Here is a 25000-nt window from a genome sequence, read left to right on the forward strand (position 1 = left end):
TTGGCTCTCGGGTTTCTCTTTTCCTTACCTGTTAGTGGTTTACTTGGTCCACAGGAAATGTCTGTCTTTTAAGCAAATACTGGTATTGTTTGTCATTGCAATTCTAAGCAAATGAAGCAATGGATGACGGGTACTGCTAGGTATTTCTGAAGCAGAGGTTTTTTGTACTATCAAGAGAACCTACTGAATCAATGTTTCATCTCTCACTTTAATTTACTTTTCCATCTGTGCTTGAAGTCCACTTCTTAGCTCATTTTGCCTGCTAGCTGATTTTACCTCTTACAAGAACTTCTGGGCAAATGGGGAAGGGATTGAGCAGCACTGGCAACCAAAATGGTATCAAGGAGCATAATGAATGTCGAGGGTCTTCATTAATGTAAGATTGTGCGAAAACCAAGTTTAGAACTCCAAGATTTTGGCTTAAATTTTTAAACTATGCCCTGCAGTTTATAATTATTTAATCTCTTTCTTTTTTCCCAGGACAAATTCCTCTGTACAGTTAGGTATTACTTGAGAAATGCTTGCAGTTTCTGTTGATTATATTCTTAGGGGTGGAGAAGCAAAGTGGGCAACAAAACCTCTCACGGTCGTAGTTTCAGCATCCCTTGCTTGCCCATCTGTTGCTTTCCATAAGTTACACACAAGCCAGTTTATTTTCACAGCAGTTAATAATTGTTGCTCTTTGTAACAGGCATTTTTATCTCTGTCTCAATTATAAACCTTTAATAAGCCAGAAGAATGTTGCAAGTAGAAACAGATCCAAGATGAGGAAGAAAAATAGTTGTAGAGGAACTGTATGACCTGGAATTAATTTCTTCTGCACAATTTGCAGTTTTGAAATAGCACACCTTTTATTTTTTCAAATAAAACTATTCATTCTGGAATAGCTTAGGAATATGATTTATGTTAAAGTAAAAACTTCTATGTAAAGGAGTAAATACTGGTTTACCTCATTTTTGAAAATGAATAAACCCTTGTTTGGAGCTCTTGTTCATTAAGTTTATGCCTGTTTGAAAAATTCCTCGAGTGCTCAGCTAGAGGTCTGAGCCCCCACGTGCAGACATGATACAGAATCAGTTAGTGAACAGATAAGAAGATGTTATTATTTCAGCAGAGAGGATGAGACTGAATCCTTATTTGGGATTCCAGCTTTGTGGCCAGTATTCCCAAAATCTTAAAATTTTGTGCTTAGAAGTCAGAAAAAGGTCTCCTCTGTACTCTTGTTCCTGCCAGTTTCCTGTCTGTGTTCCTCACCATATAAAAGGGGAGGAGTTTTTCTAGGCTAAGTGTTCATGCCTGTAAATTTTTGTGAGTATAGTAATATCAGAGATGGTGTCATAACTCTTTGTCAATGCTGAGTTGGCAAAAGGTTGAACGTAGTTACAGTTTTGCTGAATAAAAAGTGGTGTTAGCATAAACTATGATTAAAAGGGTTTGGTGGCTTAGTCACACCAACAAACATGTTCCATTGTATGTTTATGCTTTTATTTGCTCTTGCATAGCGAGCTCTGAGTTTCGGAAGCCTATCTTTACACTGCATGCCTACTTCACCATCTTTGAATTAATGGGACCTGCAAATATCTGTTTCTTACAGCTCTTAATTGCCATGTCAGTCTGAAATTTGACAGGTGGTCGCCTATAGGATCTTGAATGACAGTTATAAAACTAGTTGGAGACTTGCTTTCATTTTGTTGTTGCTCTGTAAAATCTATGAATTCTAGTATCTGCAGGCAGACTGTTAAAGACCATTTTGCAACTCTGTTCTGTGTGTGTTCTTTTGAATTGCTTTAATAGAAAAGTTCAGAAACACTTCTTAGTGATGACTAAATTCTGCAGAAATTCCCAGAGCATCTTATTTTCTGTGGCTAACCTAAGACTGCCTTGGAAGCGAGGAGCTACTGATATTTTTAAACTTCTTCCTTTGTATAGTGGAATATTTTACTAAGCACCAGAATAGCCCTGGGAACTTTTATCTTGTGTCAGTTGGCTTGATTTCCTTTTGATTCAAGGGGCTAGAAAGGTTAAGAAAAATTGACATAAAAATCTTTTCTCTATTTTGTTACAGTAACAAGTTGTATGAGAAGAAAATGTAGGGGTTTTGACAGAAACCTGTACTGTTATTTTCTTCTTAAATCAGTATGTATACAATTTTTTTTTAATACGACTTGCTCAGCTTTAGATGGGAAGTATTTTTTGTTTTCAGTGAATGAAATACAAATGTCAAATCACACAAAGTGGTAAGCAATTGATTTGATTATAAATAAATGGAATTTCACATTTGTTGCTTTCCAAGGGTGCTGTCACATATTTCTGTTTACATCAAAAAAGCTAAATAATGCCTATAGGTAATTCTTTTGTCGAACCTGTTCTAATATTTTAGACAAAATTAATATTCAGGATCATCTCAGTAACTAGGAGAATTTAATTTCCTTGCCTTTGTCTGTGTGCATTCAGTTCTAAAGTAAATGTGTATATGGTAGCTAGTGCGGCACTGTACCAAAAATGCAAGTTTTCCAGAGGTAAGGTGACCTGTTTCTATTCAGTGATCTACTACTAGACAGTGTGATCTAACAAGCGGTTTCAACATCAAACTCATAAATAATGCAAAAGTAAATAAAATTAAACAGTACAAAAAAGTACTTCAGTGTTTCAGGAATACAAAGAAAAAATGCTAGCAGTAGTGTTTCCATCAAAACCAATGTAATCTCTTTCTATGTAAGAGGCAAAGACTGGAACCTGTATGTTAACTATAGTAGCTAGATTTAGATGTATATAAGGTGTCTCAGGAAAGAACACTGGTTCAGATTTAACTTTGGGAGCAGAGAGGGTTAAAATAAGATATACTGTGGATTTTTTTTCCTATTGACATGAATAGAGCAGAGTTAAGACTAATGCATTCTGGAAATCCACCATATTTTTGTTTGAACGTTTCTTTATGTACTCATTACTTGTAGTGTGAACACTTGCTTCCAGTAAAATTGTTTTGATTCACTTATAAATACTGGGCAAATAGGCTGTTTAAGTACTGAACCAGTACTATAGGTTAGTAGTAACCAAAATATAATATGTCGGCGTCTGTAGGGCATGCTGTGTAGGCCAGGTAAGTATAGTCTGAGGTCTTAAGATTCACATGATAATAGTACTCTGGCTAGTACTTGTGTTGCTGTCCAACCAAAGATATTTTCTTCCTTGTCAGCCATTGTCTTTGTATTTATCTAATTTGCAGCTGGAGTCATTAACAGTTATTTCTGGTTGTTGCAAACTAGTCCTAAGTTAATAAATTATTTAAAAGCTTGGCATTTTAGGCCTTGGAAGTTCACACCTGGCTCGTTCTGCAGGCATCAAATCCAATAGCAAGGATACTGCAATACATTTTCAGATATGCAGAATTAAATGTGGAGTGGTTCCCCCCTCCCCATTTTCTGCAGATAATAAAAATCTAAGTCATACGGATATTTTGGTTTCAGTCTTTCAGCGAGTTTCTGAAATGTGTTCTGGTTATATAAATCCGTGTTACAAGTTAAACAATTGATGGTGACATCTGATGCTACTGGAAGATGTGGAAGTAAGGTAGGGCTATATCACTTGAGATTCTTGGACCCTTATAGTAGCAAGGATAATTAAATATGGAACAGCTTAATCATATGGTAGACTCACAGTTGCTGAAAGCCTAAGATGTGATTACGTACCATTTTAAAATACATGCTTTAAAATGGCTTCTAGGAATCCCTTATTTAAAGGACATTAGACCATATTACCATAGTATTTGCTTCTTTCTTTAGTCTGTGTATTAAAACCTTATAAGGTCTAAGCAAAATAACAATTTACCTTTTAATTGAAAATCTTATCTTTTATCCTTCTTCCATCTGATAGCTTCTGGAGAAAACTTTTTTTTTTCTACTGCCCTTCCCTTTTACTTCTGTTTTGTAGGTAGCAGCAAATTGTTTCAGATTTATAGATTTGTGATCATAGGTTAATTGAACTTTTTTTTTTTTCATTTTTGTCAGCCTTTTTGTGTTATCTCTGTTCTAGTCCAAGTTAGGATACTTGCTTTAGATTTGAAGTTTGTTGGTTTTTTTTCTTTCCCCTTTCTACAGTGCATCTATGGCATATATAGGTAGATAGACTTCATGCACTTTTATTAATGCTTTGTTAAGTTTGACTGCTCTATCTGAAAACAGCAGAATGCTTAAAATAATGTGCATTTCTTCAAAACATGTACAAATAATATGTACACAAAGAAAACGAGGTTTTCTTGAAAAATCAGGTCTCCCTTCACCGAACTTAAATCTTACATGAAGAATAAGAGTACCTTCTGTAGAATATAGCAATAGTGTTCAATATAACTCAGTAAGCTTAGACTTAATTTTTAGAGATTGACAACAACATCTTGCCAGTCTCATAGTTCATTTCTTCATCCGAGTACCTGGGAGAATAAAAAGGAAATAAAATTCAATATATTCTCTGTTTAACTGTCCAAACTGGCGTTGGGGAACCATTTATGTCTTGTAGGTGGGAGAGTATTCTGCTGATGGAATTATTTTATTTTATATTCCCCTTCAAAATTTGAATTGTTTTGTTTCCCTAGACGTAGAGATAGACTTTCATCTATTTTTTGTTTAAAGTTGTTCTAGATGATGTGCAGTTGCAGCATTTTCACATGCCAGAATATTTTGAAGAGGTGTGTACCGCCTGTGTAATAAACACTCTGTAATCCATTATGCTCCTCGGGATTCACAGCTCACTTAATTTCTTAGCTTTTAGAGGTGGTGTTGAGTTGTCTTTTCTTCATGGTTACCTTTGTCTTCTTGCATATTTTTTTCTCAATTTTTCCAGCATTATTTTCTTTCTCTTCCATTGAATGTCTTACCTTCAAATCAACGTCTTTCTTAATCCAGTAACCTTTCTGGCCGAGATAGTATTACACAGGCAGGTTTAGCATTTGAAAGCAGATTCTTTCTAATAATTTAATCTTTTACGTTTCTTGCTATGATATGACAAGACACTGCTTACAGATGATCAGTAAGGTTTATGTTGTTCTTTATATACATGAATACTGCTACCACAGAGCTGAAGAAGGCACTGAAAAGCAGCGCTTTTCAGAAATGGCTGTCCCTACCATTTTTCTAATTTGTGGAAGTGCTTTTAAGGATCCCTTTTTAGATACTAGTAGAAACATGCCATTGCAGTCCACCAGGAAATTGCTGTTGTTGGCAAGAACTTCTGTCAAAGTGGGGACTCAGTCCAACTAAAGATACATCTGCAAAACTTGTTATCTTTTCAAGAGATGAAAGCTTAGCCATAAGGAATATGGTAGGGAAAAAAGGAAGATAGGCTAGGAGGAGAGGGAAGGGGAATGATGATATGATACATATTGACTAACTCAATAATGTTTTATATATATATATATATAAAATCCACACACCTTCCTATGCACGCTTTAATTCCTTCCTGATTGATCTCAAAATATATCTCGGAGCTGTTGCTTAGACCTCTATCTGCTAAATAGGAGTTGGCAGTGGAATAAGGTGGGACTGTGGGATGTTGAGCCTGTTGCTTTAGCAGCTGAGAGTATCTTCTAAATAGGCTCAGTCATCTTCTTCCTTTATTTTCTCCAAAGAAGAATCAACTATTAACATTTGGTGAAACTGTAATTCTACTGTGGGTGAGTCTATCATGCCACAACCTATTTTTTTAGTACCATACAAAAGCAAGAGAAGCAAATTAACATGAATTGAACTCTATAGAGGAACCTGCACCTAAAACAATTTGGGACTTTGAGCAACTAGGGTATTCAGGAGTTGCAAGTAATATAACAGCTAAAGTGTTTCTTCTCTCTTTCACAGAAAACAAACCAACCAACCCTAGTTAAAATAAATTGACTTTATTTTTAAAATATGCCACAAGTTGTTGTTAATTTACTATGTAGTAAGAGCTTGTAAATAAGATACTCTGCTCTTGTAAACATTTTACTGTGTTAATAATTGAGTGTCCAGAAGTTTTGTCCTGCTACTGATATTCAGCATGATAGTGCTCTGGGGAAGGGGCCTATAAAGCAGCTGTAGGTTTAACCGTCTAGTGTGTACTGATCTAGATTAGAAGATTTAGAGTTTTTGAGGAAGGGAGCCAAAGTTAATATACATTGGAACAATTTATTTGAATTACTCATACATCTTGCATAGTACTAACATTGCTGTAGCCATTCCGAACAAAAATCTTGGATAGTTCACTAAAAATCCCTGCTTTGAGTGCAGTGCTGCTTAATGGAAAACATGTAAGAATGCATTGTGAATGGTGAAAAAAGAATTGTGCCCTTACGGGAAGAAACAGTATGATCTGATCAGAAATCTGGTGATGCTACTTGCTAGAATATAGGTTAGTCTTTAAGAATAATTGCTGAAGCCCTTGTATAACTTGAAACAGGATTATAAAAATGAAGAAAATAGTCAAATTTGTTGGGCAGGAGATTGGCTGTTCTCATAGTGTCTTCCAGTCATAAGATGTATAAATTAATAAGGGAAATGTGGTTTTGTTTTAATTACTTTATTGTTGAAACTTGGCAAATTTCCATTTTCTGAAGAATTTGGGTCTGAAATATGAACCAAATCTTTATTAATTTGTCTGAAAACTTCATGAACAATTTTAACAGACAGTGGTAGATGTTAACTTGAAATGTCTCCACAGATGTCTCCTTGTTTACTAGCTTTTTCTTGTCAACTGTGTCCATTATTATTAGTAACCTTATTAAAGGCTCAGTTGTGCAGTTTGGATTTTACTTTTGGATTAACTTTCTGGTCATAGGCAGAAGGGTGAAGCTAGTCTCTGAAAATCATCATCTGGAGCTGTTCAGAGTAGCTGTAAATAGAATGCTAGCGGTGTGTCTGCCTATGACTCCACTCACCAGTTGCAAACATTTTGGCAGAAGTTGTTTTCAGTTAAAAACATTCTACTGTAAAGACCCTATCTCTGGGTTTGCTTTCTATCTATTCTTTTCTGTTTGTGGTATTTATATAGTAAAAGTTATCAAATTTATGGATTGAGTTTTTTGTTTGTTTTTTTGTTACATGTGGGGCAGACAAACATTACCCATTCAGGAAAAATAGAGTGCGTAGTGGACATTTTTGTCAACAAGTTGCTTCTGGAAAGCTGTTACAGAACACTTCCAGTCCTTCAGCAACCTTTTTTATTTTTTCTGAAAGTAAATTGAGTACCTCTGCTTTCTGAAATGGTAATGGAAATTTTTGTTTGTTTTATGCTACTGTTACAGTACTTTCCAAAATGCATTTGTAGACAAATGTTTCTATGACCTTCTTTTGGAAAAAATGCTGTGATATTGGTGTGAGGGAACTGGATTGTTATTCCTTTGAAAAATGTTGTTTAAATAATCAATTAGCATTTGTTTGTGATGACTTGCAGACAATTTATGTGGGTCATCTAAAATTAGTAGTAGCACAACTTTTCACATAACAGCATTGCATCATGACTTGTTTTTAGCTACTTTAGGGAGAGGGTATTGTAAAAGATTTTTCAAGAACTTAGAATCATAGATTATTATGTTGGAAGGAACTTCTTTGGGTTTTCTAGTTAAACACCATGCATAAAATAAAACTAATTTTGATTAGGGCTTTTTTTTAAAAAAAAACAAAACAAAAAACAAACCCCAAACTTGTGTGCTTTATAACTGTTTTAAAGAAAATTTTAAAACAGAAAAAGAAACAAAAGTATTAATTCAGTTGTGAAACTTTTGAGGGAAAAAATCTGTAGATCAGTTCTAGAAGTTTCTGAAAGTTTATAATTTTTCTACAAATAGCACTGTGGCTTCAGAGCCCAAATTCTTAAGCCTTTCAGTAATGTGATATTTATTTATAATCATCAGATATCAGAATTTTGAGTTGTACCATTTTGTCACTTACGAGTAGTATAATTCAGCAAAAAATCCATATGTGGGAGGAGTTTAGAAAATCCCAAACTACTTGCGGTATTGGAGTTGTTCTGGAAGACTTGAATTAATGGGCAAATGGTATGTATTATTTCAACTGTGTTTTATCGTGCTGCTTTATCACACATGGATTTTACTTCTCCATAACATTTATACTGTGTAACCTTTCCCCGTCATTTCTCCATGAAAACAGGAACAAAACCAACTCAAATGGGTAGCACCACAGACTACAAGTCTGTGTTTGCCTGATACTAATATATATTGCTTTTGTCTGAAATGTGCTGTTATGGAAGTGATTTAATAGCCTGTTATTTAAACAACATTTGTTGTTAAGAGGAAAAATAGTGTGCACGATACGGGATTTCAGGAGATTCTTGATATTTTATGTAGCCTTTTGTCAGTATTAGTGGGGCTGTAAATGTGTTCTTTCTATTGGGCTTTTTGGGTGTTGTATTGAACTTTTAAATAAAGAACCCCATTATTTTAGCGTAGAAACTTTAAAAATTGCCTTTAGTCATGTGTGATGCCGTTTCCTTCTTACACCTGCCTTTCCGTGATTTCGCCATTGTATCAGGTGCTGTAAAGGTAAGGTTGAAACAGTATTGAACTACACCAGCCTTGGGAAACCACACACAGGGCCATTTGAGTTAGCTGTTGTCCAGGGTTTACAGGTGGTTGCGTTGTTGATGGGAGCTGAAGAACTGGATCATCAGCTTGCTGATGCTGAAAGCGGGTGGGGGTGGGGGGGATACTATTACTTTCTGTCCTCCCCCCTTCAGCTTTGTGTTCCTTCCTGTTGTGCTTCTTTGTGCTTGCCGTGTGCTGATTCAACTCAGTAAGTTAATCCAAGAGAAACTACAGAAATAGCTTTCTGTCAGATGCTCAGTTTTTTCATTGAAGGGTCTGAAAAATGCCAAAGCCAGTGTGGTGGAGGAAGAGGGCACCTGAGAGCAGAAGGAACAAGGAACAGGGGTGGAGTTGGAAGGAGAGATCAAAGAGGGGATGGGAAAGTGGGCTCTCCTTTTGATAGGAGCAAGCCATTAGCTCAGTTCCACTTTAAAAAGTAAATTCACCCATACCAGTGCTTTGAATCTGGTACTGTCACAATGCTTTACCCACTTCGAATTAGATCGTTAAAAGTCTAACAGGTTTATCAGACATTTGAGAATATCTTCTGCCATGCCAAATGCATTGTAAAACTGGTAAGACAACTAATTCAGTGCTGCTGTTATGATTCCCATAAGATGACTTCAGAGGGAAATTGATTATGCCTCATAAATCCTTTTTCTTCCCATCAAATTTTCACCTTTGTTTTCATAAAGGAACATTTGTTCTTTAGCGGAGTGGGTATTTGGCTAGGCCAGCATTCAGACATTGCAAACCTTACACAAAGACGGGTTTTAAGAGTAGCATTGTAATATCTGCTAAGTAAATGTATTCATTGCATGCAAGTATTAGTTTCTTTAGACAGTTACCAGTTTTGAGGCCCTTGAATATGTTTTCCTAATAGCACAGTTCAGAAGCACTGAAGAACAGGGCCTGTGGACCAAAAGTTAATGTATTTTATGGCACAGAGTGAACACTTTTGTATGTTCTCAGTTTTCTGGCTTTGCATTTTTTTTCGATCAGTCTCCTGCAGAAGAAAATTACTTAGAACTCATTAGGACGTGTAAAATCAGCTCTTTGCCAAGCCTTCAGGGTGAGGTGTTGCCTAGAAGTCTTTTTGTTAGACTTTACTGTGTTCCAACTGATCAGTCATTCATTAGTGACTTTATCTTTTAGTTATTTTGCCCCTTTCCAAAGGGAAGGAGTCCCAGAGTGCCATAACTTTGAAATATAGTAAACAGATCTATTTTATTCATCAAATTACATTACAGTGTAAAAATTTATTTCTGTGTTACTAACAGCAGAAAAAAGCCTTGCACTCCTGTAAAATGAGCACTCCTATGCAATTAGCCCTTGTTTGCTATGATTTCTGTAGCTTATTTGTAGCTATGCTATTCCAAGTAATATGATAAATTGAAACAAATACCTGGTTTTTATAGGCACTCATTTGGCATGATAGTGTAACTCGGGAGTGGCACAGCCACATCACACAGCAAGGTAAGGTGATCAGACAAATACCATCTTAAATAAAAGCAACTTTACCATGATATTACATGTATGTTTGTCTTGTTTACAGAAAAGGAGATGCATAGTTTTTAATTGTTGACATCTCCCTCTTGAGCTTTCAGAAGAGATCTGGTGTGCCATACATTGTTGTCAGAGTTGGCAGTTTTGAATCTGAGCCTTGTGATATTCCAACAAGTTATATATATGCATACAGTTCTGCTGAGATTTCTATTTAGAATTTTGGGTGGGAGGAGAGAAGTTGCATTGTTCAGTAATGATGCACACATGGAAATAATGTTTTGGCTCACTTGGCTACGTTAAAATACTACTTCAATTTTTCTTACCCAGTTCAGTTCTTTTCTGTTTCTACAGACTTGTGTTACACGTAGGGCACCACCAAAATGAGGTGCGTTTTGGTAGGCAGTGTAAATGGACTTGATAAAAGTAATTGTTACTGTCCTAGGAGCTGTTAACCTAAGTATAAACAAAGATAACTGATATGAGGCCAGGCAATCTGCAAAGTGCTGGTCTTAGCCTTCTGGTGTGCTCTCTATCATTCCCCCTCCTCAGCCTGATAGGGCAAGAAAATTGAGAAAAGGTCAGGGGGATCTCTCAGCAGTTATTGTCCTGGGCAAAAGATACTTGACTTGGGGAAATTAATTTAATTTATTGCCAATCAAATCAGAGTAGGATTATGACAAATAAGAACAGATATTAAAAACTTCATCCCCCCACCCCTCCCTTCTTCCTATGCTCAACTTCACTCACAAATTCTCTACCTCCTCCCTGCTGAGTGGCACAGGGGGATGAGAAATGGGGGTTGCAGTCAGTTCATCACATTGTCTTTGCCTCTCCTTCCTCCTCACGCTCTCCCCCTGCTCCAGCATGGGGTCCCTCCCACGAGAGACAGTCCTCCACGAACTTCTCCAGTGTGGGTCCTTCCCACAAGCTGCAGTCCTTCATGAACTCCAGCGTGGCTCCATCCTTTCCTAGGGGTGCAGTCCTTCAGGAACAGACTGCTCCAATGTGGGTCCCCTGCAGAGGTTCCTCTCTCCACAGGCCCTGCCAGGAGCCTACTCCAGCACGGGCTTCCCACGGGGTCACAGCCTCCTTCGGGCACCCCCCTGCTCCAGCGTGGGGTCCTTCCCGGGCTGCAGGTGGGGATCTGCTCCCCTGTGGGCTCCCTGGGCTGCAGGGGCACAGCCTGCCCCACTGTGGGCTGCACCCGGGGCTGCAGGGGAATCTCTGCTCTGGCACCTGGAGCACCTCTTTCCCCTCCTTCTGCACTGACCCTGGTGTCTGCAGAATTGTTCCTCTCACATATTCTCACTCCTCTCTCTGGCTGCTATTGTGCAGCAGTTTTTCCTCCCCTTCTTACATGTGGTATCCCAGAGGTGCTACCACCGTGACTGATGGGCTCAGCCTTGGCCAACAGCAGGTCCATCTTGGAGCCAGCTGGCATTGACTCAGTTGGACATGAGGGAAGCTTCTAGCAGCTTCTCACAGAAGCCACCCCTGGAGACCCCTGCTACCAAAACTGTGCCATGTAAACCCAGTACATCTCTGGACACATGTACTAAGATACACAGGCTCTCTGCATGCAGGTAGTAAGACTGTTTTAAACAGGGTTTAAAGAAGAATAATGTGGCTTGCTTGATATGAGTAGCTCTTCAGAGACCTAGAAGACACGTTTTATGGAAGTGTTTCTCTTTATTTCTTGTGCTTTATACACTCTGTATTTTACTTTCCAGTATCTTCTTTGGGTTTGGTTTCGTGTGCATATGTGTTTGCTTTTTGTTTCTTAGAATAATTGCAAACTTCGGTCTTATTTGTTATGTGTGGTTTATGTGTGTGTTTAGCTTTATTATTTTAATTATAAATAATTAATCTTCTGTAAACAGCCCTTCAGAAAATCCCCCCAAAATCCACACAATAACCTTTGCAATGCATTGGCATACACTTCCAATTCCCTGTCTTCAGAAGCCTGGTTGAAAAAATTGGACTGTTTTGTCTAGTCAGCAGGTGGATGATTGCTTTATGTACCAATTATAAACTGTGTGGCTTCCAGATAAGTTTAATATAGAACTCACTTGTTTGTGTCTTCTTTTAATCTTAAGAGGTTAGACAGATGCAGTGCTGGTTCCAGCACTTACCATGCTGGCAGGTATTACCTTATTTGTTTCTGCTGTCCCAACTCTGGGTTCATCTTTTGTATTCTCTTAGATGAGTTCTGCACCAACAGTCCATTTGTTGCAACAGATGCAACAATACATCTAAAATGTATTTTAGATCTGTATTGGAGAGTCAGGCTTTGGTCCCTTACTGGGGCATTCACCTGCTACAAGAATGCAAATGGTCTTTTGATACTACAAGTCTAAGGATTGTTTATGGCAATGCAGTCATGCAAACAGAAAGCTAAATGTCCTGGCAAGGCTTGATCTTTTAACCACAACAGGTGACATTTAAATACAGGACGTGTGTAAAAGAGATAAAAGCAGTTTGCCTGTAGTACAGATTTCATGTAGCTGAGACTCCTGCTCATTACCAGGACATGTGGGAGTGTGTTTGCTTTTAACAATGTTTTTGTTTGTTTGTTTGATTAAAGATAGCTTAAAAAGGGAGAATCTAAACAAGTTTAAGCATGTTCTGATACAAGAAATTGCAGTCTAATTTCAGTTGCTAAAATTTTGCATCTGAATTTTGTGTACTCTGGGGCTTTACTTCTTTGGAACTCATTTTCTGGAGCTCACTGCAGACTATTCCAAGTGTATCAGCAAGAGGATTTGGTATTTTTCTCTTAGAACTCCTGTTAAGTGGAAAGGACGGAGGATCTAAAAACTGCTTTGTCTGCAGTACTGTACCTCTCTCTGAAAACAACTAATCCTTAGTTTTACCTGAGATCTTAAATGTGCTGCTTCAATTAAAAGTCTTTAGAATTCATCCTGGAAACAGCAAGTAATACTATCAGGCTTTCAAGAATCTAAATTAATAGAAAATAGGGTATTCTGTAATTACTGTTATTCCAAAAATATGAAGAAGCTTAGTAAAAGACTGAGAAATACCTTTATGGCCTGTTTTAGCTAAAAATGGATATGTGTCATATTGCAATGTTTTTACAAAATACGCACAATAAAATAGGAATAACAGGGAAGGTTTTGGGAATAATAGCAAAGGAAATGTGAGACTCGACACTTCACTGATTAAATCAAGCTTTGGATTATACTTCCAGCTGAGGTCAACCTGCACATATTTGCACTGTTTGCTGTAATGCTTTTAAAGCTTTATGGACAAAATAATTTTTTAAAAAACACTGAAGACAGAAATAATCATTATTATATAGTTCAAATATATGTGCTGTTAAATTGAAAAAAATGTTTCCTGCTGGTTAGAGTCTATCTGCATAATAGTTGCCTAAAATATATGGATTCATTTAGTTGTGAACAATGTAACATCTGTGAAACATGATTCTTAAAAAAAATGCAGTATTCAGTGGGTATAGTCAGGCCTGTACTAGTCAGGCCTGTACAGGATATTACTCTACCGTCCTCCACCCACTTTAAATAATATAATTAAAAAATTGTGAAAGTCAAAAATTCATACTGAGACTGTTGAAGTAAATAAACAGTGACACTGAATGTCTGTGCTGAGAATTAATCATGAGTGGAGCATAAAAGATGATACAAAAATTGTTCATGTATTTTTATGCTAATACCTCAAAACCGGCATGGTTTTAACGTACCAGGTTGATTTAGGCATTCAGCCAGCTTAACCTATGTCTCCATCTTACTAAAAGCTGAATTTTCATGTTTCTAATATAGTGTGTCGTCTATGTACTGCCTGTGTGAAAATTGGAACATACACAGTTAAACTACCTGTGAGTCTATGGAGGGCCTGGTTTGCCTTATGACATTATTAATTCAGTGGATTCTGTGCTAGACCCAGCATTATTGTTACCTGATAGTCTGAATACTGTCTGAATGGCAGCCAGCTAAAAAAATGCTTCAGCTGACCTTGATCCAGAATAGGAAAGCTTCCATAGGACTGCTTTGTAGAGCAAAGTAGGAGAGGTTCTCTATGCAGCCACCTTGGCACCATCTGTCTTCTATGTCAGTGGCCCTTTAGGACTGGTGGTAATAAAGCAGTCTGGACTCTTCATCAGGCTTGCAAGGCTCTGTCTACAAGCAGAATCAAAGCTCTCAGTCTTCTGTTCATACCACGTCATATTGGTGAAGGCTTGGTGACTGGTAAATCATATCTGTTCCAAAAAGTGAGAGAGAATAGTTTGTATTATAGTTTCTGTATTCCTTTAAACTGTGTACATAGAATCATAGAATTGTGTAGGTTGGAAAAGACCTTGAAGATCATCAAGTCCAGCCATTAACCTAACACTGCCATTCTACCACTAAACCATGTCCCTAAGCACCTCATCTACCCATCTTCTAAATATCTCCAGGAAAGGTTATTCAACCACTTCCCTGGGCAGCCTGTTCCAATGCTTGACAACCTTTTCTGTGAAGAAATTTTTCCTAATGTCCAATCTAAACCTCCCCTGGTGCAACTTGAGGCCATTTCCTCTTGTTGTATCGCTTGTTACTTGGGAGAAGAGACCAACACCCACCTCGCCACAGCCTCCTGTCAGGCAGTTGTAGAGGGCGATCAGGTCTCCCCTCAGCCTCCTCTTCTCCAGGCTAAACAACCCCAGTTCCCTCAGCTGCTCCTCACAGGACTTGTGCTCCAGACCCCTCACCAGCTTTGTTGCACTTCTCTGGACACGCTCCAGTGCCTCAATGTCCTTCTGGTAGTGAGGGGCCCAAAACTGAACACAGTATTTGAGGTGCGGCCTCACCAGTGCCGAGTACAGGGGGACGATCGCTTCCCTAGCCCTGCTGGCCACACTATTCCTGATACAAGCCAGGATGCCATTGGCCGCCTTGGCCACCTGGGCACATATTATCTCTGTGTTGTTTTTCAAAACTGTTTTTTGGGGAGGGTTTTGTTGTGGTGTTTTTTTTTTTTTTTTTTCCCCACATTTCTTCAGTTTCTTCTTTCTCTCCTTGTAACTTTTAACCCAAGTGAAATTTGAGGCAGCAATTTTATGGTGTTGATCTGACAGGACAAAATAATTTCAATGCACTTTTGAGCTGGTTTACAACATTTGGAAGGAAGGTTAACGTTCGGAAGTTTTTCTGCAAAACACTGTCTGAATGAGCCTATAGAAGAACGTGTTAATAGATGCATGGGTAGTAATGAGGCTGTAGGTAACCAGTGCTCGCAGGCTGGTAACCTTCCTACCTGTTTTGAAGAATATCCCTATTCAGTAGTTCTTTGGCCTTTGCTCCGAATGAAGTAAGGTGATACTCCTTGGTTTCCAAATCAGTTTTCATGTTTTGTTATGTCTTTTCTGGCAATTATAGTTTAAATGAAATTTCTGAATGAAAATGGTGATGAAAGGTTTTCATTAGGCACAGGAAGTGAACTCTGTGTGCATCATTGCCTTAGGAAGAATGGTTGCTTACCTTGTGTTAATAATTTAAGAATATATATATTCTGTTTGAATAACCTCCCCTCACTTGTCTTTTTTATTGGAGGTTTGGTATTTTTAAAGGAGCTGAGGGTTAGGTTTAGGTTTGGGGTAACACCAGCAGCAGATCAAATAGAACTGGACATGGACAAGACCTTGAAACAATGCCCTAAATGGGCATCTTCTGTATGTGCAGCAATGTAATGATAATTTGTTACTTTATCCATGCCATTTCCAGTGATGGACATGATTTTCACTGAACAACCAACTAATTATAAGTAGATACTTGCTTTTAGTGTCCTTAAGATGTCTTTGTACTGCTACACTTGAAATGGTCCTTTATTTCCTGGTGCTTTCACTGTAACTTCTGCAAAGTTGTGACTGTCTTCCAGGAAATTAGAACTATTAAGTAGGCCTTAAGAATTACCTGTAAAGGGGAAAAAAAACCAACCCTGCATTGTATTGTTCTGTTCCTGGAATGAGATTACTCTAAGATTCTCCTTTAAATGGTGATAAGTTGTCTCTAATTTTTGTCATTTTTTGTTGCCCTCTAGGATTTGTGTCCTACTAGAATAGCAGGGTTTCAGTATGAAACACATGTGTAAACTTATTTAGTAAGAAGATACTAATAGCCTAAGCAATTAAAAAGGAATTAAACATTACAGTGTGCTGTAGAGCTGCTGCTAATAATAGAGACCCTTCTTGCAATGGGTAGCTTGAGAAGAAAGGTTTGATTTTTCAGTATGTTGACAGAAGGATAATTGCAGCTTTGGGACTGCAAGAGGGTTTTCTGATAGTGCCAGGAGGAAATAGGATAAGGCTTGAATATGGCAACTCTCATTTTAGGCACTAGCAATGAGCAAGAGGAGCTAAAGAAGAAGGTGGCTTCATAGAGTACCTGGTTAAAACAGCTAGTGGGCTGCATGAAATCCACAGGGACTTGGGACAGACCCAAGAGCATCTTGGGATGACTTCTGTCCCTGTAATTTCAGGTTAGGTTATGTGTGTTTGACTCTGAAAGTTCATAAATTGTCAATTTTACAGACTGCAAGCCATGAACCACTACCCAGTACTCTCAGTGAGAACTCAAATACCACCAAATATTACGTGCTGCTGGAAGAGAGCAGAAGGGCATAACAAATGACCTTGCAATAGGAACAACTTCCTAGGTGAAATTGTTTAGGTAATACAGCAAATTGCCTCATGCTGCTGACGACTGTCACATCTGTTCTTACACCATCTCTCCCAGACCTTTCATCTCTAGCTAAGCCTTGCTGAGGGAAAGCTCTTCCTGGTGTGTCATCTGGCCATCATTTTAATGCTGAACATTTAAATTAAGCTACTGTGAGACTCTCTGCATTCTGCTCCACATCCTCTCCCTAATCTTGGCCAATATTTAGTGCTTCAAAGGAAGCCCAGGTGGGGTTAGGGGATCTTCAGAAGCAAACTTTAAATGATGAAGGAGAACTTTTTTTTTATCTGGTCAGGTAACTGAAACACAGCATAATAATATAAATGTAATGGAGCAAACTGAATAGATAGTAAGGTAATCAAGATTTCTCTTGACTGTCCTGGGATATAAATGAACCAGACACCAAAGGACTGTTGACCAAAGCTTCAATTTCTAATCTGCAGTTCCTTCTATTTTGTCTTCCAGTTACAATTCTTGATGCAGTTGAGTATACTGAGAGTATTTCACGTAGGTTTGGCATCCAACTTGAATGAACATATAAAAGATACAATGTGGTTATTCCATAGTGTTCTTAATCTATGTTAAGTTTAAAAAACTTGGACTGTGAATGAGATGGTAATATAAAGGACAAGAGACTTTGACTTTGAAAATTACATAAGAGGGGAATTAATTTCGGATAATCTTGTCTTTGTAAATATGTCAAGTACTCCACATGTCTGTGTGAGATTAGGTTTTATTAAACAGTTCAATATTTTTTTAGAAATGGTAAAAGATTTTCAGCAGCGTGTGAGGTCTGCCCAGGCAAATGCCCAAAATAGATGCAAAACAAGCATATAGATTAAAAACATACATTGTGGCAAATTTGTACAAACAGATGAATTTTTGGCTCCATAAGAACTAAAAGAAGGAATGGACAGACTCCTCTGTTGCTGTGTTTTCTTGTATGTATTAAAACAAATTACTTTAAGTATTTTTTTTAAAGCTTATAATACTTAGATGATTTCCTTTAAAAAAAATCTAATGGAAACTTTGTGCATTTGAAATTTCATGCCTAAACTGTCTAGGCCAAAATCATAAACCAGAAGTCGAAATTACCAGAAATGCAGATCACTGTTTCATATATACTCCTGTCTGTGTCTGACGCTCCACTGATACAACGCGGCTGTGTGGGCCCAAAGTACAGACAGGCAAAAAAAACCCCAAACACCAAAAAAACCTAGAGAGATCAAAATGTGACTTCTCTTTTGTGTCCTTTCCTGAAATCCTGCCCCCTGACAACTGAAAGTGGGAAATATGTGAAGTAGCATATCTTCTTGTACTTAGTTGCTTTTTGTGCGCTCATATTCATTACCTTCCAGAGGTTTTGTGCTGCAGATTTTGAGTTAAGGTTATCAGAGATGTTGCTCATGTTTGACTGGCTAAATTCAAGATGTGGGTGGGGATTAAGAATTTTTTGTTTGCTTGTTTGCCCGAGTGATGATTTTGTGGGAGAGGGAAGATAATACAAGAGGATAGGTTAAAACAAATTTTAAATGACTGTCACATTTAGCAAGAATGTTTGAACATGTTCACTAAAATTGGGCTTTTTCTCCAGCTTCTGGAAAAACATAAGAACACAGAAAGCATGGTAGAGCTGCTTGAACTGTATCAAATGGAAGATGAAGCCTACAGTAGTCTTGCAGAGGCTACCACGGAGCTCTACCAGTACTTACTACAGCCATTCCGAGATATGAGGGAACTGGCAATGCTTAGAAGACAGCAGATAAAGGTATGGTAAAGGTAACAGAGCTTCTTATTAATGGGGGAAATCGTGCTTTTTAGTTACTATTTACTATTTATTACTTTTATTGTATAGTATATGCAGTGATGGTTTCTCCAGTAGAGGTTAACCCTATTTTCCTGGTTTCTCCACTCAGTGCTTTTGAAGACTGAGACTGTCGGTGACATATGTAGTTAACCATTGCCTGTTTAACTTACTGTGTTTTACTGTTCAAATTCATTGCTGAATTTAATAGGTGAAACTTAAAATTTTGTGATTACTGGGAATACTGACTAATATATAAAATAGAAGAGACATATGTACAGTATCTATGCTATTGTTAATTCTTTTAAAAGACTATACAGGAAGTTACTTTTCATTTTAGTTTTCTGAGACAATCTAATAAACTTTAAGAACTCAGTAGCTTCTCATCTAATGTTCTGAAACACTTAAACATGGAAGCATATTAGAAGTATGTAATTTGTTGTAACACTTTACCAGTATATTTTCCTAAGAGTTAAAAAAGTATAGCTAGCTGAAGAATACTACATTTTGGGAGAACTGCCTTATAATGCATATTGATTCTAGTTTTAAATACTTAACCAGAAGTAACAGATGTCATCTTTATTGCATCTTGGAAGGGCTTTTGATAAAATCATTAGTTCCTGTGCAGATTATTAAGACTAGCCTTCTCATTCTTCTAATATGTGTGTTATAACATAAAAGCTAAAATTGGTTTGTTTCATTTAATCTGTATTGCAAGTGTCGATTTATCTCAGCTTGGCACCTTGTTCAGTTAGCCAACATTGTTTTTATTGGTTTCAATTCAAAAATACAGTGGTTTTCTCTGATTTTGATTCTCTTCTTCTCTTTTGATTATAGAATGAGGGAGGCAGGCAAGAGGATTTACAATTCCAAAACTAGTTTTATTTTGAGCTATTGCTGTGTTCATAAAGTAATTTTTCAGAAAGTTCAGCAATGTGAACTAACTCAGTGAGATAATGTGATGATATTTGAACTAAAAGTGCTTTTTTGCTCCTGAATGATAAATGTTGCTGCATAGAGAATTGGGATGAATATTTTTTTTCAGATGTATTATACAGTTAGATTATGAACACTACATTTAATAAAAAGTTTTCTTCAAAGCATGATGAAATAGTTCCCATTTTATTTGAATTTGTAGCAGAGGAAAATATTAATTTTTTTGTTCTTTTGCCAAACAAGAAAAAATAAATATCATATTGAGTAGGCAATATGAATTAAGAGTTGTGTTTTGGTTTGGGGTTTTGTTTTTGTGATTTTTTTTTTTTAACCTCAGTGATCTCTTGAATTCCAGTTTTAAAATACCTCATTTTTGATTTTTCCTGAAAGAATAACCTTGGTAAATATGCTCATTTCAGCTGGGATAGAGTTAATTTTCTTCACAGTAACTAGTAGGGGTCTATGTTTTGGATTTGTGCTGCAAACAGTGTTGGGAACACAGGGATGTGTTAGTTACTGCTGAGCTGGGCTTACACAGAGTCAGGGCCTCTGCTCCTCACTCCACCCCACCAGCGAGGAGGCTGGGGGGGCACAAGAAGTTGGGAAGGGGGCACAGCCAGGAAAGCTGACCCCATCTGACCAAAGGGATATTCCATACCACAGGATGTCATGCTCAGCATAGAAAGCTGGGGGGAAGAAGAAAGAAGGGGGACATGTTCAGAGTGATGGCGTTTGTCTTCCCAAGTAACTGTTACGCATGATGGAGCCCTGCTTTCCTGGAGGTGGCTGAGCCACCTGCCTGCTCAGAAATAGTGAATGAATCCCTTGTTTTGCTTTGTTTGTGCGTGTGACTTTTGCTTTACCTATTAAACTGTCTTTATCTCAACCCACGAGTTTTCTCAGTTTTACTCTTCTGATTCTCTCCCCCATCCCACCAGGGTGGGGGGAGGGAGCGAGCAGCTAGGTGGGGATTAGTTGCCAGCTGGGATTAAACCATGACAGTAAACTTCAGAGGCGTGTTCTGTGGTTGATTATTTCATACACAGTTGCATCTAATGTACATTAAGCTCTCTTCCTAACTTGGCAATTTTTGAGTTATAAAACTTGGTCATCTGTATTATGTGGTAGAGAAAGATGCCATCTCTTGTTTTTCATTTAATTGTTTGAGAGAAAACAGTACTTGTATCTATGATGACAAAATATGTATTACGCTGGGTAGCTAGGGTAGAAGAACTGTTTTATAAATAGAACTTGTGCATGAAATGGTTTGTGTTAACTTGCTGTGTATGTTTTTCTGGCAGGCTTAATAATGGAACAAAGATCCTTAGGTTTCTAAAAACCCTGGTGACTGGGGTTACCTCCATTTTCATGCATAACAGAAGTATTTCTGATGCTTACTACCTCAATGAAATGGGAGCTGTGAACATGTAATACTGTTAACATATAGAGAGTGGCAAGGAGAAAGATAAAGTTTGGATGTAGGGCAGGGTAAGGAAGAAGGAACTTGCAGAATGTGTTAGTAAAATGAAAAAATAAGTTAGATAATTAAGCTTGAATACAAATATCAGTATTTAGTCAAGATTGCAATTGCCTTCTGCAATTATTTAACATTTTTAGACCTTTATTAGGTATCTGTTTTGGATTTGTGGGAAGGTTATTTTACTTTGTTTTTCAAGAATTTGGGGGGTTTAATAAGTATTTTAATCAGTTTCATTTTGTCAGTTTTTAGAACAAGTTTAGGAGGAATTAATTGCTTTGCCTGTAATCTTTGAGAGAATGTATAGTGTATTGCTCCTTTTGGAGCAAGACATAAAAATTGGAATATATATCATAGGTGTTAAATTTCTGCTGTTGCTGTGAAACCTTTAGCAAGAGACAAGCCTACAGGAGGGAAGTGAAGAACAAACACAAAATTCTATCTGCTCAGTGGAGGATTATTAGAGTAGGACAGCTGTATTCTCTGCAGATTCCTTTTTTTGAGGGGGAAAAAAAAACCCAAACAAAACAACCCAGAACGAAAGTTCATAACAAAGTCAAACCATTTAGAAGCTTGCAAATGCAGGTTAGTGTTGTCCATGATAGACATGATAGAAGTATTTTTTTTTCGTTTTATATTTTAACTTGATTCTATGTTACTTTTTCAGGTTTATTTGCCTCATTGTAGTGTGAAGGTGCATTATTTAATATGGGTGTGGAATCAGGGATGTATTGTGAAGCACTTAAATATTGCTGAATTTGGGAAACTTAAAAAGGTAGAAGATTATGGAAGGAGAAAAGGGTGGCTTTTTATGAAGCGAAGTGCCAGCCTGGAAAATTGACTGACACCAAAATTTCTATTTAATGATGGACAGTCCATCTGACTCTAGAACAATACATTCAGTAGTGATATGTTTCTCATTTTTTGGGCTCCCAGCTTCAGAAACATAGTTTTGTTCATAGAAATGCCTAACATTTGTAAGTGCTGCTTAAATCCATGGAGACCTCCCTCTGAGCATGACAAAATGCTTACCAGATATCATGCATTCTTGAAAAAACTGGACACTGAAAGGACAGCAGTATTTGGGACTTAGATTTTTTTACTGTATGTGATAGGGGAATAATCCTGCTTGCCCCAAGGCCTTTATGGGGGACACACAAATAAAAGCCAATTTGTAATTAATGGCATTGCCAAATTGAGAAATGCTCATCAAAGAAGCAAGTCTGTACTCATTTCAAGATTAAAATGTAAGATATGCTTACTAGACATATTCTGTGTGTCTAGTATGACAATGTTTTGTAAGGTAAGTGTGAAAAGTTATATTGATAAGCCAGCCAAACAGTCAGAACTATGATTATGTTCTCTAAATGCTGGAGAAGGTATAATAAAGGAATTGAAGACAGTGTTATAATTTGTATACACATAAAAGCTGTGCTGAATTTGTGTAGGCATTATTAAGTTTCATTATTTCTGGATGCTGCTGGTTTAGATGTAATACTATGTAAAGACATTCAGCCAGTGAGTTTTAGCGTGTTAATTTCACTGTTTAGGTTTCTGGTCCATTTCTTGTGATTTCAGACTCTCAGATGTAACATAGGCATCAGGCAAGTAAAGCTTGATATTCAAATGCTGTATTATATTTTTGGGGCTATCTGTTTATTTTTCCAACCACAGGACAATTTATAGATGATTTTATCTATAATTAATTCTTAATTCCACATGGATTTTAGGATGCTCTTTTTGCTAGAAATGAGACTTCTAATGAACTAAAAAAAGCTGTAATATTTCTGATCCTAAGAATGTTTCACATTTATAGCCACGAATTTTTTATCAAAATAGATCATTTCCCTGTGAAAATGTATCAAATTTTTGTATGTTAAGAATATATACATTGCCATAGCAGAAAGTTGGGAAGTAGTAGACATCAGTAGCTGGAGACCTGGAAGTGAAATACTTCTTCCGAAATTTGGAAGAAGCAGAGTAGATACCTGTGCTCTGGTGCCTTAGATTTCAGATAGTTAAACCTTAATTTTGTCAGATCCTCTATATATAGTGCAGTCTTTTTCTGAGAGTATGGAGGGGAGGGACAGTTAGTGGTTGATATTTGGCTATAGAACTAACTGACTGGTTAATATGATCAAGCTTTAAGCTCTTTAAGAGTAAGATATAAAGTGTTCTTTGATACAGGATACCAAATCTTGTTATTCAAAAAAAAAAAATCTTTCAAGATTCTTCATGAGCAAAAATACAAAGCCTTTTATGTATGAAGAGTTGTGTTCAATGGCCTTCATAGGGAGAAAGAAGCTACTTTGCTACTTTGAATTTTTATGGTCTTAGGGCTGTGGACAGTACTTCACAACCATGTTGAGTAGGCACTGTGTTTGGTCAAACCCTAGGTGAAATCAGTGGGAAGCTTTCTTTTTTCATGCTTTTTTTTTTCTTTCTTTTTTTTAATGTGTTTGGTATTAGACTAAAGATGAGATGTAAGATAAATTGTTTCATAACCTACATGTAGATGCCAGCAAAACTTTGACAGAAGCATTCTTGAAGGTCTGAGTTGGACTGGATTTGCTTAACTGAGAACTGATAATATCTTGATACAAGTGAGAGCCTACAGTCATCATTACCTCTCAGTTCATCCCCAGGAAACGAGAACATTAAGATGTAATTATATGTTAAATATATTTAAACGCACTCTTAGTTTCATTGCGTACATATTCATTATTTTCAGTGACATGTTAATTCACTTGATTGTGCAGGGTCTTTAAGGACTTTAAATATACTAGTGTTGAAGTCTAGCACTGGAAATAAGATACTAGAGCAGCATATAGCTTGATAATTCATCAATTATTTTTTTTTAATTGTGGAAAGCTTTATTAGTCTATACTGTGCTTCCCCTTCAAACTCCTTTAAGCAGATACTGGTATAGCTGAAAATACAACTGGGGCTCAACCATATGTGAATTTATTTGTTGGTTTAACACTTGTTGGTGAATTGCAGCAGTGAACCTTATAACTAATTTGACTTTGCTATATGTAAAATTAAATCCTTTGAATTAAATTATGTTGCACTGAACATTTTAACTTTTGGTTAAAAAAGTATTTTCACAAAGTATGAAACAAGTTCAAAGGAGAAAATTTTAATGATGAGAACAGCTAGCAAAATAGAATTACTTTAAAAATACTTAGAGAGAGTACTTTAAAAAAAATCTCACAGTCAACTGACTGAAGATGTTTTGGGAAAAGGAGTGGATGTCAGTACTTGATAATCTTAATTTGTAGTGTTGCTCCCATACATCAGATGGATGAGTTCTGTATTACTAAATCCATGTTTTTGTCATTGGCTCTTGAATAACAGATGTCTTAGTGAGCTGATTTTTGAACTGTGCAGGTTTTTTTAAGCCTCACGTAATATTTTTGAGTGCATGGTGGTCTTGCAGTGAAAAATGTGAATACAAAGCTACACAAGGCACATGGGAGGACACTAAAGCAGCACTGATTAAAATGTACCATTACTCGCATGGCAATCAGCTCAATTTAATTTCTTTCAGTTTCTGAACCACGCCCTCCAGTAGTTACAGACTAGTGACTTGCTGCCAAGAAGTTGATGAAAAACATTGGGTAAAAAGTACTAAGGTAGTTCTCAGTGGAGAGGTTGAAACACTTCAAAGAGTTCTTAAGTCTCTTCCAGTATATCTGTAGTTGAAGATGTGTCCTCACATCATCAGAAATCATAGTTAACTAAACTTGGCTTTCAACCATGGACACTAAGTATATACGTGTTCCGGAAAGAGACAGACCCATCAGTCGCTATTAGCAATGATTCAGATTAGCCATCAGCTCAGGAAGCCTCTAAGCAGGTTCGTAGCAGAAATTGGGAGTTATCAATGTGTCCATACCTTGTGGCTTAATTTTTTTTTCTTCCAAGTGTAATAATTACAGTTGGAAGCAAGAGCTAGGACAGCCTTGGATCTCACCTAAGATTAAGGTATGGAGGGAAATGGTGCAGAAAGATGCAGA

General features: G+C 37.1%; 1 protein-coding gene across 1 annotated transcript in view; it reads left to right on the forward strand.

The window, feature by feature from the left end:
- The window catches only part of JMY (junction mediating and regulatory protein, p53 cofactor), a gene marked incomplete at its 5' end in the record, with an annotated part of 66572 nt that overhangs the window by 2304 nt on the left and 39268 nt on the right, over positions 1-25000 (forward strand). The window contains 1 exon segment of the mRNA XM_009637249.2: positions 18359-18532. Coding sequence (XP_009635544.2) covers positions 18359-18532 — 174 coding nt within the window.

The sequence above is a fragment of the Egretta garzetta genome, unplaced genomic scaffold, assembly GCF_000687185.1.
Source record: "Egretta garzetta isolate BGI_Z169 unplaced genomic scaffold, ASM68718v1 scaffold424, whole genome shotgun sequence".
NCBI classification, from domain to species: Eukaryota; Metazoa; Chordata; class Aves; order Pelecaniformes; family Ardeidae; genus Egretta; species Egretta garzetta.